Source organism: Mercenaria mercenaria, chromosome 11 (assembly GCF_021730395.1).
Source record: "Mercenaria mercenaria strain notata chromosome 11, MADL_Memer_1, whole genome shotgun sequence".
Classification (NCBI taxonomy): domain Eukaryota; kingdom Metazoa; phylum Mollusca; class Bivalvia; order Venerida; family Veneridae; genus Mercenaria; species Mercenaria mercenaria.
In genome coordinates this window covers 27,082,393-27,096,284 of record NC_069371.1, presented here as the reverse complement: position 1 = coordinate 27,096,284, position 13,892 = coordinate 27,082,393, and the positions used below count along the sequence as shown (strand labels likewise).

Below are 13,892 nucleotides of genomic sequence, written 5' to 3'. Positions count from 1 at the left end.
AAATTTTACCAGCTTTCTTGTTATAATGATATCAATGGTGTAAATAAAGTTTGTTCCAGTATTATTTTATTGAGATGTAACAGGCAATAAGAAAGGTCCATACTATTCACTGAAAGAGTACCTTTTACCATGTTTTGGGATTTACTACTGGATAAATAAAGTTCAGACGAATGTATGACATTCTGTGAAACAAGAGGGCCATAATGGCCCTAGATCGCTCATCTGAGTGAAAAATTTGGTTAAGTTATTCATACATGATTTTAATAGAAAATAGCATTTTTTTCATTAAAATTTAATGTTACTGTGGTAGGCCCCCTTGCAGACTTAATAACTCAGTCATGGATGCTGCAATATATTTAGAAGTAATTTATTTTGTTTTATATTACAGTAGTTCAGTTTGCATTGTAAAAATAATTATATAAGATCAGACATGCTATCAATTAGACATGCCAGTTTATTTTCGAAAGTTAAAAATTTCTGAACTTTGTGTATAGAATAAATATTTTCATCAAATATAAATCTGAAAATTTTAATTAACTAAACTGCTGCAACTGCAATATGTAAACATATCATCATTTAATATGATTAACAAAAGCACCACCTTTTGGTACAGACACTCATCTGATTATTTTTGTCTCTCTATATTACAAATATTGTCTTACCCATGATCTTCTGTTCAGAAGGGGCCATAATTCTTGCAAAAAGCAATGTAGAGTTACGGTACTTGCTGTGCAGAGAAAGCGTTTAATGGCAAATAACTGCTACAAGTTTTAAAGGAATAGCTTTGACCATTAACGAGAAAAGTTGACCTAAATGCCAAACTTAACCAAGAAATCTGATATTTTCTAAGTCCAAAAGGGGCCATAATTCATGCAGAAAGCAGGATGGAGTTATGTTACTTGCTCTGCAGAGTCAGCTTTAAATGGCGAATAACTGCTTTAAGTTTTAAAGCAATAGCTTTGACCGTTAAGGAGAAAAATTTACCTAAATGCGAAACTTTACCAAGAAATCTGATATTTTCTAAGTCCAAAAGGGGCCATTATTCTTGCAAAAAGCTGGATGGAGTTACGTTTCTTGCTGCACAGAGTCAACTATTGACGGTGAACAAGAGTTGCAAGTTTTAAAGCAATAGGGTTTATAGTTTAGGCGAAAAGCTGACCTAAACTGTTTAAAACATAAAACTTAACCAAGCAACGCTAAAGCCAAAGCCATGCTGATCATTAGTGATGACAACGATTAACGATTTTTTCCCCCAAAAAATCAGATGAGCTAAGAATTGTAACAAGAGATCACAGAGTGATCTTGGCGCCCACCAATGTGCCATTTTTGAGTGTTCCAAAATTCAAGACTTATTGACAAGCTCAAGGTCAAATTTCATTTCCGTACACAACACTGTGCATGTGGTTTAAATTCGAAAGCTGTAGCTTGAGAAATGTGAAAGTAGGTCACTAGATCAATTTCAAGGTCAAAGTTCTTTGTACACAAAACTATGCATGTGCATCAAGTTTAAAGGCTGTAGCTTGAGAAATTTGAAAGTAGGTCACTAGGTCAATCTTAAGGTCAAAGTTTAATTTGGTACACAAAACTATGCAAGTGGTGCAAATTTGAAGCCTGTACCTTCAAAAATGTGAAAGTAGGTCACTAGGTCAATGTTAAGGTCAAAGTTTGTTTCGGTACACAATCCTGTGCATGTGGTCTAAATTTGATGCCTGTACCTTCAAAAATGTGAAAGTAGGTCACTAGGTCAATGTAAAGGGCAATGTTTGTTTCGGTTCATAAAACCATGCATGTCGTCCAAATTTGAAGGCTGTAGCTTGAGAAATGTGAAAGTAGGTCACTGGGTCAAAATCAAGGTCAAATTTCATTTTGGAACACAAAACTATGCATGTGGTCCAAATTTGAAACCTGTACCTTCAAAAATGTGAAAGTAGGTCACTAGGTCAATGTCAAGGTCAAAGTGTTTTGGATACACAAAACTATGCATGTGGTCAAAATTTGAAGGCTGTAGCTTGAGAAATGTGGAAGTAGGTCACTAGGTCAAAATCAAGGTTAAATTTCATTTCCGAACACGAAACTATGCATGTGGTCCAAATTTGAAGCCTGTACCTACAAAAAATGTGAAAGTAGGTCACTTGGTCAATGTCAAGGTCAAAGTGTTTTCTGGTGCACAAAACTATGCATGTGGTCCAAATTTGAAGGCTGTATAGCTTGAGAAAATGTGAAAGTAGGTTACTAGGTCGAAATCAAAGTCAAATTTCATTTTGAAACCAAAATTATGCATGTGGTCCAAATTTGAAGCCTGTACCTACAAAAAAATGTGAAAGTAGGTTACCAGGTCAATGTCAAGGTCAAAGTTTTTTTCGGTACACAAAACTATGCAGGTGGTCCAAATTTGAAGGCTGTAGCTTGAGAAATGTGAAAGTAGGTCACTAGGTCAAAATCAATGTCAAATTTCATTTTGAAACACGGAACTATGCATATGGTCCAAATTTAACGCCTGTACCTTCAAAAATGTGAAAGTAGGTCAGTAGGTCAAAGTCAAGGTCAAAGTTTTTTCCGGTGCACAAAACTATGCATGTGGTTCAAATTTGAAGGCTGTAGCTACAGAAATGTGAAAGTAGGTCACTAGGTCAAAATCAAGGTTAACTCATGTCAAGGTTCATCTGCCACTCAAAAATATACATGTGGTCCAAGTTTGAATGTCGTAGTTATTGACAAGAAGATTTTAAAAGCTTTTCCCTATATAAGTCTATATGAAACATGTGACCCCCAGGCTGGGCCATATTTGACCCTAGGGGGATAATTTGAACAAACTTGGTAGAGAACCACTAGATGATGCTACATTACAAATATCAAAGCCCTAGGCTTTGTGGTTTGGACAAGAAGATTTTCAAAGTTTTTCCCTATATAAGTCTATGTAAACCATATGACCCCCTGGGCGGGGCCATATTTGACCCTAGGGGTATAATTTGAAAAATCTTAGTCGAAGACCACTAAATGATGTCACATACAAAATATCAAAGCCCCAGGCCCTGTGGTTGTGGACAAGAAGGTTTTTCAAAGTTTTTCCCTATATAAGTCTATATAAACCATGCGACCCCCAGGGCTGGGCCATATTTGACCCCAGAGAAATAATTTGAATCATCTTGGTAGAGGACCACTAGATGATGCTTCATACCAAATATCAAAGCCCTAGGCCCTGTGGTTTTGGACAAGAAGGTTTTCAAAGTTTTTCCCTATATAAATCTATGTAAATTATAGAAATAAACAAAGGGCCATAACTCACTCATAAATTGTTGAACCAGTTTGATTTTCAGAGGGACACAACTAGGGTACCAATACATCATTCTGACAAAGTTTGGTCAAAATCCCCTCAGTAGTTTCTGAGGAGATGCGATAACGAGAAATTGTTAACGGACGGACGGACGGAATGAAGGACGGACGGACCACGGACGCAGAGTGATTTTAATAGCCCACCATCTGATGATGGTGGGCTAATAAATGCTCGAGTGACAAGTGACTTGGTTTAATATCCAAAACAACCCAGATTTGAACTTGACCTAAATTTCATAGAAAGTTTTATGAAGACAAAATAGAAGATGTGTTAACAAGATTTTTCTATGACGAAACCTAGTTTCAGACCACTAATAACCCAGTTGTAAACTTGACCTTAGTGTTATAGAAACAAACATTTTAACAATCATGTAGAAAATGTGCCCTTAAGAGTGCTAATACGATTTTACCCAATTACATTGTACAATAATTACTATAATTGAACTGGACCTGAATATGGATAAAACGATTTACAAAAATTCAAGAAAAAGTTAGTATTACATGTAGCGCACCTCTACAGCATAAAATGAACTAAAGTAAGTTCCAAACATTGCTATCAAGTAATGTATATTAGGTATCTTTGATAAAAAAATTAATTGAAATCTACGAACAGTCATTTGTGTCAATTCTTGGAACTATTTTATAACTCACCATATAGCTTAGTCTTCATGGTTTTGAACAGTTCTATGAGTGGAGCACTATATCCAACCTTTACCTCAAATCTGTCCCTGGAAACCAGGAAACAGCCTCCTTTTACTGGGGTACCAGTAAATTTTGAGAATATGTTCTGACCAGAGTTGCTTGATTCACTGTTAGTACTACTCTGAGCAAAAGTGTCTTGATTTCTTGAAGATGGACCGGCACAGTTTAGATTTGATTTAACACTTCTTAACGACGTATTATTATTGCTGGTGACAGCAGAAGATAGAGTTTGCTGTTTATGAAGTAATTTTATATTACCAGAATTTTCACCAGATAATACATTTTGTTGGAATGTTCCTTGCTGCTTTTCAAAAGAAGTCGCAAGTGTCCCGGACTTATCACCGATCTTTTCTGACATTTTATTACTTTCACTGAAGTTGGATGAGGGATTCAAACTTTTTCCTGGACTTTTACTTAGTTTTTCGGCCCTTTTTGCTAAAGCTTTCAACCGGTTCTGTTCAATCTGGTCATAATTTATCTTGGCTTTTGAAACTACAGTTTTAGACTGTAAATTGCTATTAACAGAACTTGCAGCACTGTAATTATTTTCTCCGGACCCTAAAGGAAGTTTTGTTGAAACAGAAGGTTTCTCTGGTAAAGACACAATTCCACCAGTTTTATTTACACTACTTTTTTGCAAGTCTGAAGTATGTTCGACTCTGACATTATTCATCACAACAGGGCTACCCTTGTCTTTCATAACGTCATTGGCTCTAATTGAACCTGCAGCTGGTGCTACCACCACCTGTGTTCTACTTATGTTGGCTACAGGGCCTTTTGTGCTTGCTAATCCGTCTTGTGTTTTATTTATACTATTTCCTGAATTTTTTAATGTAAATGCTCCTCCATATGCATTATCTGACCCATGTACAGTAGGAGTAGGCCCTATTCCAGTTTTCACCTTCTGTATTTGATTTCTGAAATCACTTGTGGAACCACATGATAATTTTGGTCCATCCTGTATTTTATTAGAGCAGGTAACTGGAGTGGACTCCACACTATGTAGATTTGTAGAGGAGTGTAACTTTCCCGCTCTTTTTGCCAAGGCTTTTCTTTTGTTTTCTTCTATTCTTCTCAGCTGCTCTTCAGTTAATTTACCAGACATTTTGCTGAACCTGAAATAAAGAATACATTCTTTTTTAACCAGGCCTAAACAATTGTTTAGGGAGTCTCCAAAATCACGATATACATTACGTTTCATTTGACCTGGATGGAGTTACATACATAAAAATGTGTGACATGGATTGAATGACAGGTGGATGGGATGTACTTTTGGATCTTCAACACAGGGAGCATAAAAATCTATTTACGTTACATATCAATTACTGAATTAAACAAAAGACCAGCTAAACAAATATATGACACAGATATCTATCCTAAATATTGAAAAGTTCACTCACCAGTAAAATTTGAAACATGATTGCATATAAGAAGCTATATTACATTTTATACCAACTTGTTGCAATGCAAGAATCAATGAATGCCTTCTGATGATGGCCATGTGTACAAAGTATTCATGTTGCAGATCAAAACACCAAAGCATGATATTGAGTGACCAAGACCTGTAAATGAATTTCAATTACTTCTTGTTGTCAGATTGAGTCTTATAATGGCTGTTATATATCCATTGCTTTTTTCTACATCAATGGGTATAACTTTATCAATTTTGTGCACTTTCATTCAACTCAATAACTACATTTTGTATACTTTACTTGAATGCCTTTAATGCATAAAAACATATCATAAATCAATTAAGAAATTGTATACAAGTACCACACAGTATTATGGCGATTTTATTTTCAGCAGTATGTAAATTAACAATCAGCCTTCTCATTTAAAACAAAATATATACAAAGCTAGATAGATATTTTGGCTTGTTGGCACGGGGACGAGTAGATGGCAACGTGATCATTTTGTAGTGATACTTCTGAGGGTTTGAATCTTGCATCCGTCCAATTTTTCTTTATTTTGCAATACATACTTTGTGTAAGTTTGTTTTTCTCCAGTTCGTAATTTATTCTTTTGTTCTTATTTTCGTTAAAAATCGGCAGTATCTTTAAAATAAAATAAATCAATACCAAAATATTTGCTAGCAATGCTACCTAAAGCAAAGTATAAGATTGTCATGAAATTTATGGAATTAACCCATAAAAAATATAGCCACGATAGTACAGGTAAGTAAAAGTATTCTGTGGATGTGTTTTACGTCACACTGACACAATTTAGGTCATAATGGCGACTTTCTAGCTTTTTATGGCAGAATAAGACCCCAGGTGCCCCGCCGGGCATTATTTCATCACAAACAGCAGGAACCTAAGTAGATCTACAGGCCTTCCGTAAGCCAGCTGGATGGCTTCCAAACATGAAAGAATTCTACAACTTAAGGGAGTTTTCGCACCTACTGCGTTTAGGGGCAAGCGACCTTAACCACATGCCCGTGAAGCCCCCTTAACGGCAGTCAGTTGAAATACCCTCCAAATGCCCCAAAACTGTTAAAATTCTAATTTAAAGGCAAATAAATCTCACAGTTGAATATGCTTAATACGAATAGAGCAACAAGTAAATTAAAACTTAAACTTCCCACTGGATCTGACACTAATCTTGTGTTGACAAATTATTTGAATATGACCATCTCACCAATAAATTAGTTATATACTGATGTTTTAATGCACATATTTACCTAACAATGATACTTTTATTAATTTATTTCATCATTTTTTACAAGAAATCATTTTTTATTTAAAAAGTAAATGTGACTACACTAAAAATATCTGATGAAATTTCAATAATCATTTAAACGTAAAGTTTGAATTAATCTGTACATGTCATAAATGATTATATTTTTCAAAAAGTTTAATTTCTGTGAGATACATCTGTTAATACAGTACATTTTGTATTATTCTTGAACTTTCTTTACATTTCAATTAGCTTTTAAGCGTGTACATTTTTGGGGGCGGTTTGACCTCCTTAACGGTGATACAATGCAACTTCCTATTGTGATATTTAGACTGAAATGTTGTTGTAAACATGAACAAGGCAGCTTTAGCGTGAGTAAATAAAATTATTCGCGTTTCGAAATTACCTTTCTTGGTAGTTTATGCCAGTACTAGTTCGGCCTGAAGTTTATGCTAGTATATTTGGGCGCTCTTTGTCACCTGAATTTTGTAAAATATTCCAGCGTATATAAGAGTGAACTGGTAGTGTTCTCACCACTCGAGGTTTATGATTGGCAGCAATGATGTCTGTTGTGCTTGTATTTTATTTATTGCTTGCTTCAACGAAACAAACTGGTATGAAAATCACTTGTCTAGAATATTAGTTTATTTTATTGTAAAATTAATGTTGTAATTTTGGTTTATGTTTACTATTTTACGCAGGTTATGTTAAGTTTTGAATATATATAATGTGTTTGTTTTTTCGAAGTAAATCACTCCGACTATTAGTTGTAAAGCTACAATTTTGGTTGTATCTGTTTGGTTCTGGTGATGTCTTTTCTAATAAAATTGTAAACACCGGATAAAATTAGGGATTTTATTAATTATTCACACCTGTGTTTTACGCAAAATTGAAACATTTATCTTAACAACATGATTAAATTTACTTTTAGTCTCGTTTCAGTTCAAATTTACCCCGACCCGTTTTAGATCGCTTGGAACCTAAAAGAACATTATATCGATTGTTGAAATATGAATTTACTTCGCGAACAATTGTACACTTATATGCTGCCAATTATATACCTTATTCCTACTTTTATTGTTTCTTTTTTGTCTTGTTGAAGGTAATTGAGATTAGAGAATAATTGATTTACTCACAGCTTTAGCGTGAGTAAATCATATTAGGTAACCTTATTAAATGTATTGTCCTGGATTTTGAACATAGGTATATTTTGATCTTTAAGAACATTTAAATTCAGGACTCTGTAACGCCCTTGAAAATTATCTAATTAATTCAAATTTGTGACATGTTTTTGAAAGTAGGGTGAAGTATTATATGCAACAAACTTCGAAGCTCTATCAGACGTAGTTTTAAATTTAGAACCAATTAAATGTTTTCCGTATTTTGTTAAAATCGGTATTTCGTAGAGATGTTACATACCCAAGAAAATCTAAGGGGAACAACTCTGAAATGACCAATAAACTGAAGTCAACATAAAACATTGGTCAAAAGTGAAAGAAAAATCAAATAGGTCCTTTTACCAACAACTGATCAGGCAGACAAAATTTTACCTACATTTGTTTAAATCTCTTTGTATTCAATATACAACATACACAATTTTCTCACGACTTACACTGACAAGTTAGTAATAGAAAGAGCATTGAAACTCGAGGGTAAACGATTTGTACGAGGGGGCGTAGCCCCCGAGTATAAATCGTTTACCCGAGAGTTTTAATGTTCTTTCTGTTTTGTATCATAGCCATCCATATATGGTAGTTGTAGGCGTTCCACACTGCCATATACAGCAGTTCAGTGAGTACTTAAAATCCTTGCTTTACAAATATGTAAAGCCCAGGTAAAATAAACCAATGCTAGAGCAGAAAATCAATAAAATACACCTCGCTATCTACTGTTCCAGACACGCTGGCATACTTTCCTATCCAACAGTGCCGTAACTAGCGTGCGGGTATTAAATACCTGCACACTTTTAGTTACCGCACCCTGTACTCAGAGTATACGAATTACCTGCACCAAATTTGTTAAGAAAAAACACTGAGCTATGATACAATCTTATAAGTTGTAGTGAGGCCTTGATAGAAAGTTTAGTTGTGCATGAAAATAAAGTAAAATAATTCATAAAGTCCATTAAAGAAATTTTACAACATTAAGAAATGTGATGAAGTTTTGATCTTTAAGCCAAAGTTATTTATTGTTCTCAAAGATGATACATTGGTTTACAAAAAAATTTATAAAATACAAAATGTATATATCCAACAATGAGAAATTACAAAAAAAAAGTTAAATTGGTATCACGTTCGTGTAACAATGTAGCTAGACTGTTTATATTCATCACTTCAATGAATCATTTTTAAAGTGTTTCTTATGCTTTAGTCATTTTGAAGCATTTTTCTTACTGTTCAAGTGTACTTTGCTGCAAATAATGTAACACAAAAAGTCACTGTCATCAAACGAAGATTACTTTATTTGATGATTTTCGTCACAGGTCAACTACCTTAAACAAACTATAAGGTGTGTATTTATTGTTGTAAACAAAGTAAGCGGGTAACTTCAGATATCAACATTAATTTACAGCTTAAATTGTTTACACAACTTGAAAAAAGATTTTTGTTGGGGCCTCTCATTTACAATTATATCAACAATTATCACCTGAATTGTGTAGGGGTTTGTTTACAGTATAAAATCTTTAATAACTTCTTTCAAGCAAATTTTTGGTATGGTTTTGGTAAGCTTATAATAAAGAGCATGTCATTCTTTTTCACTCAGATTTTTTTCATTAGTTTTAGACTCTTGGCTAGTCTTGGATTTTGACTTTATTAAAAAGGAAGTTTAGTATAGGCTCTTTCAAAGTGTTGAAAGTAGACTAAACTTACACTATACCATATTGAATTTATTTAACAGTGGAGACTTTTGATACAGACTATAATTGGGGAAATCCTAAAATCATTGAAAAACTGTCAATACAAGAGTTGTCCATTTTGCTTCAAATATTTTGAGAAAATCATGTTTAAATATCAAATATTTCTATTTTTACAGGGGGAGGAGGAAAACCATAAATATATTTAGTAAATTGGTGCACTTAGCTATCATTTCACTCTGAAAAAAATATGTGAAGATGAATTTGAATTTTCTATATTTCGGTCTTGAAAAATGGACACTTTCAGGATTCTATAGCGCCCAAGGAATTAATCAAATTAATTCAGTATTTTAAAGGTCCATTACTAAGGGAAAGTGAGTTGGCAATTTTTTTCATAGCCAGTGCATAGACTTCTGCAAGACACTAAATAATGAAGATTGGCAGGTCAAAATTTACAGAAGGTCTTTGGAACTCAAAGAAATGTATGTGTATTATGTTGAAACTTCAATGAATCGACAGAATGACCCCCCAGGTCTTTTTATCTTTCTTCATACTTCATAGAAAAAATATTGTACATATACTGCGATTTATTTCGAATTTCTACATACCAACTTTCATTTTCCAATAAAATGAAATAGTTTCTGTGCTTTTTAAAAGAAATTAAAATCAGGGTTCAAGCTAGCCCAGAAAAATTGGGAGAAGTGACTTCTCCCTTCAGTGAAAATAGGGAGAAGTTTTCTCAGAACAGGGAGAAGTGAGGCTGCGGGTCAAAACAGTCATTAATTAAACCGTATATTACAGTTTTGATGGTACAACACAAAGGAATAACATTTCAAAACAACACATATTTTACTTATAAGTACAAAATGCCAAGTATCAAATACAAACACACACAGTGAGCATGTATTTATGCAGTAGTTTGAAACATTCATAAATAATACTAAATCACCATCTGTATTATAATAGGCATGTGTAGTGTGATTTGTTGTTCGGCTCATGACAGTCATGTGTCATGACCCCGTGCATATGCATAATCAAATTTTGCCAGTCTACATATAACACAGTGCGATTTGCCAGGCTCATCTTCCTTCCATCAGTCAAAACTAATAATAGAAAATTAATTTTTCAATTCTTATCCATGCACACCCCTGTTTCAAACCCCAGCTGGTCAAAATCCAGATATCCAAAATTTTATGTCCGGATACTGATACACTTCATAAGCATTGCCCAATTCTCCAGTCTAAAGAATATATTTGACAAATTGTGATGATGCAAAGACAATTTAACAGCACTGGACAGTATCTGATATTAAAGTCTGCAATGACGATACCTTTTATTGAAGAAAATTAAGAAAAATGTTCATGAAATACCGGCAAGTTGTCACTGCGAGCAGACATTCTGACAGCCTACTTTCGTTTTCAAAAAACTTTTACAGAAAGATAAAAGCTAATGTGTTCTTATCTAAAATTGATTGAGATTGATTTTTATTGATTGAAATTAAATATCTGTTGTCTGAATTTCAATTTAATTTGTGTATAACACGGATATTTACGTCTGGCAGCCGCAATTAAAACCATGCATTACGAACAACTCTGATTATTATTCAGAGATTTTCTTTAGGCCCTATCAGTCAATTTGCGATGGGCTATCATCCTATAATCAGCTACTGACTCTTGCGCCGACATACTTGTGTTTTTGTTTTTATTTACCCTACTTTTGACAGTTTTTAGTTGTTTGTTTTCACACGTGATGCACACACTTTTTATCTGTGATGCACAAAATCAATTAAAGGCAATTTTGTTTCGCCTCGTTTGATTGGTGTTTCCAAAGTTTTCGACCAATTAAAATCATCCTAACGTTATTCGGTGATAGGAGGAGCATACTTTGTTGACAGGTGTGAAGTTCACAACCCGTAACGGGATCAGTTTCGCTAATTGATTATGTAATGTTTTTACAAGCTGATTAGAAGCTGATAGATGTGATATATACATGTATGATAACTGCCTCGGGCGCCAGATTTTAGGGCGACTTGTTTTTCGCTTTTCTGTACAAACAGAGCGAAGTCATTAGAAAAAAGCGACCACTTCGCTCACGTCGCCTAGAAGCGTGGACCCTGAAAATGTTCACTTTCCTAAGTATTTGACCTTTAATATAATATTAAATTTAGGGTGTAGTATATATGTACCAAATTTCAAAGTTTTAGCACACATTGTTTTAAAGTTATAATCATTTAAACATTTTCTGGATTTTCTGTCAATACTTTTCCTGGTTTTAAACTTTCCCTCCGAATTCCTTTACCCTTCCCAATAGAATAGAATGGAATATTTTTTTTTTCCAATTACGGACCATCTCTGGTATAATAATCACAAATGAACAATGTAAACATAAGTCATAAAAGTGAAACATACAACTGATTCTGATTATATAAACACAATTAAATAAACAGTAAATGTTCGTCAGTGCACAATATAAACACAATATTAATATTATTATCATTCACACTTAAAATATATGTACTTCGCACAACATAATTTTATACCGGTGGAATATACTACAAGTCTTTTTAATAACAAATTATCAGTCAATTTCTTCTGATATTAAAGCTGTCTAGTAAAAAAGAAGCAGTAGCCTCAATCAAAGACGCATTTTCTTGGGATAAAATCCACATAAATAGGTTCTGAACCTAGAACACAATGATAATTATTGTTTAGCTTGTGTACGGATTTTAATAACTGAATTCTAAGACTGGAGTTGATTGAACAATGTAATAGGAAGTGCATTTCATTCTCAATAACTTTACATGTAGAACAAAATCTATCCTCTCTTTCAATGTTATTATACCTGCACGTTTCAATATGTAAACTACGAGTTATATTGACGCAGTTTAAAATCATTCAATACTGACAAATATTATACCTTCACTTACCGAACGGTAAAACTTGGTGACAACAAAAGCTTTTATCGCTGTTTTAAGTATTCTTAAGGTTCTAGCATTTTTTTGTGAACGGAACTGAAAGTATTGCATTGAATTATTCTTTAACTTGTCAACTTTCTCCATCCGCCATTTTGCGCGAAAATGACGTCACTGTATTGGATAAAAGCCGTTCAGGAAAAACATAGTACAGTTTACTCGGGTATTCCGAATCAGTCTAAAATGCGGGTCACTGAGCGTTTTACAGCTGATGACAACAAGTACTACGGTAGGAATTAAAAAACGGTTATGTTTTTAACCTTTAAGTATCTGTGCACATTAAACAACCGTTGGTTATAACATCTGCTTATTTTTTCAAGCGATAAACACAGTATAAGTATGTAGTATATTAATTCGAGATGCTAATTTTTACCGAAAACATGTAGAGCTGCTCTCTTCAAGAGACGCTTACTTTATTGTCCGGTGATGTACACAAATAAATAATACACGGACATGATGTACATTATATACCTGCATGCTGAAACGTTAGTCCAATCTTAGGTTTTATGAAAACTGATTCGGAATACCCGAGTACACTGTATACTTGAACAAAATATCAATGACGCAGAAAGCCGAAGTTTTGCGACCGGTTTCTCTAATTATTTTCTTTTAAAACCATTCGTTATTTCTTAATTGGTATCTGAGGTGTGTATTAAAATTGCGTTAATTTTAATTTTCTGCTATCTTTATCAAAGCGCGCTCCTTTAAGTAAAGTAATGTTTAGATTTAGTAAAACACAAATCACTTTCATCTCAAATGCGGTTGCCCATACATTTCTTTTGGTCATGCAGTTTCAATTAAGTTCCTACTTCGTTAATTTGCGTCACATCAAATATGTAACTTGGTAGGTCTAAATCTAGGTCTTTCTACCGAACTGAACACAAAAAGTATAATTGACTGACAATGTATGGGTTTATTTTCATAACATGTATTTATAGTATAAACATGTGATCAGATAATAAATCAGAAAAATTAAATTACTTTTTAGTAAAATACATGTTATCAGAAAAATGACACAATGTTGGACAAAACATTGCAGAACTTGGAAACTGGATAAGAAGAAATACGTGAAAGTGCCAACATCCTGAATGATATGCATTTGAAATTTTTTTTATATTGTGCAAGAGAGTTACTTGTATGTTATATGTTTCCACCAGAATCACATTGGAGGGAACATGAACGTCTCCATTAACATCACCTTTATTTTGACAGGATTTATTGTCAGAGCTTGAAGTCCTGTTGAGAAGAACAGTTTCTTGCACCTGTTTTTTTTTCTTCTTAAAAGTTTGTATATTTCTCTAAATCTAAAAATGAAATAGGCATATTGATGTTATCTTTATTTTTAACAAGTCATAA

The 13,892-nt window shown here is 33.7% G+C and overlaps 1 protein-coding gene across 5 annotated transcripts in view; it reads right to left on the bottom strand.

The window, feature by feature from the left end:
* The window catches only part of LOC123530824 (SWI/SNF-related matrix-associated actin-dependent regulator of chromatin subfamily A-like protein 1), a 43,321-nt gene extending 30,685 nt beyond the window's left edge, over positions 1-12,636 (bottom strand). Inside the window, exons 1-3 of one of the 5 annotated variants that reach the window (XM_053518757.1) lie at positions 12,482-12,636; positions 5,479-5,597; positions 3,985-5,150 (exon numbers count right to left, since the gene is read on the bottom strand). In XM_053518757.1, the coding sequence (XP_053374732.1) occupies positions 3,985-5,150; positions 5,479-5,480 (1,168 nt within the window). In that variant the 5' untranslated portion in view covers positions 5,481-5,597; positions 12,482-12,636. The remainder of the gene's footprint in view (positions 1-3,984; positions 5,151-5,478; positions 5,598-12,481) is intronic. The other 4 variants (XM_053518756.1, XM_053518760.1, XM_053518759.1 and 1 more) reach the window with 4 other exon arrangements.
* Between the last annotated feature and the right edge of the window lie 1,256 nt (positions 12,637-13,892).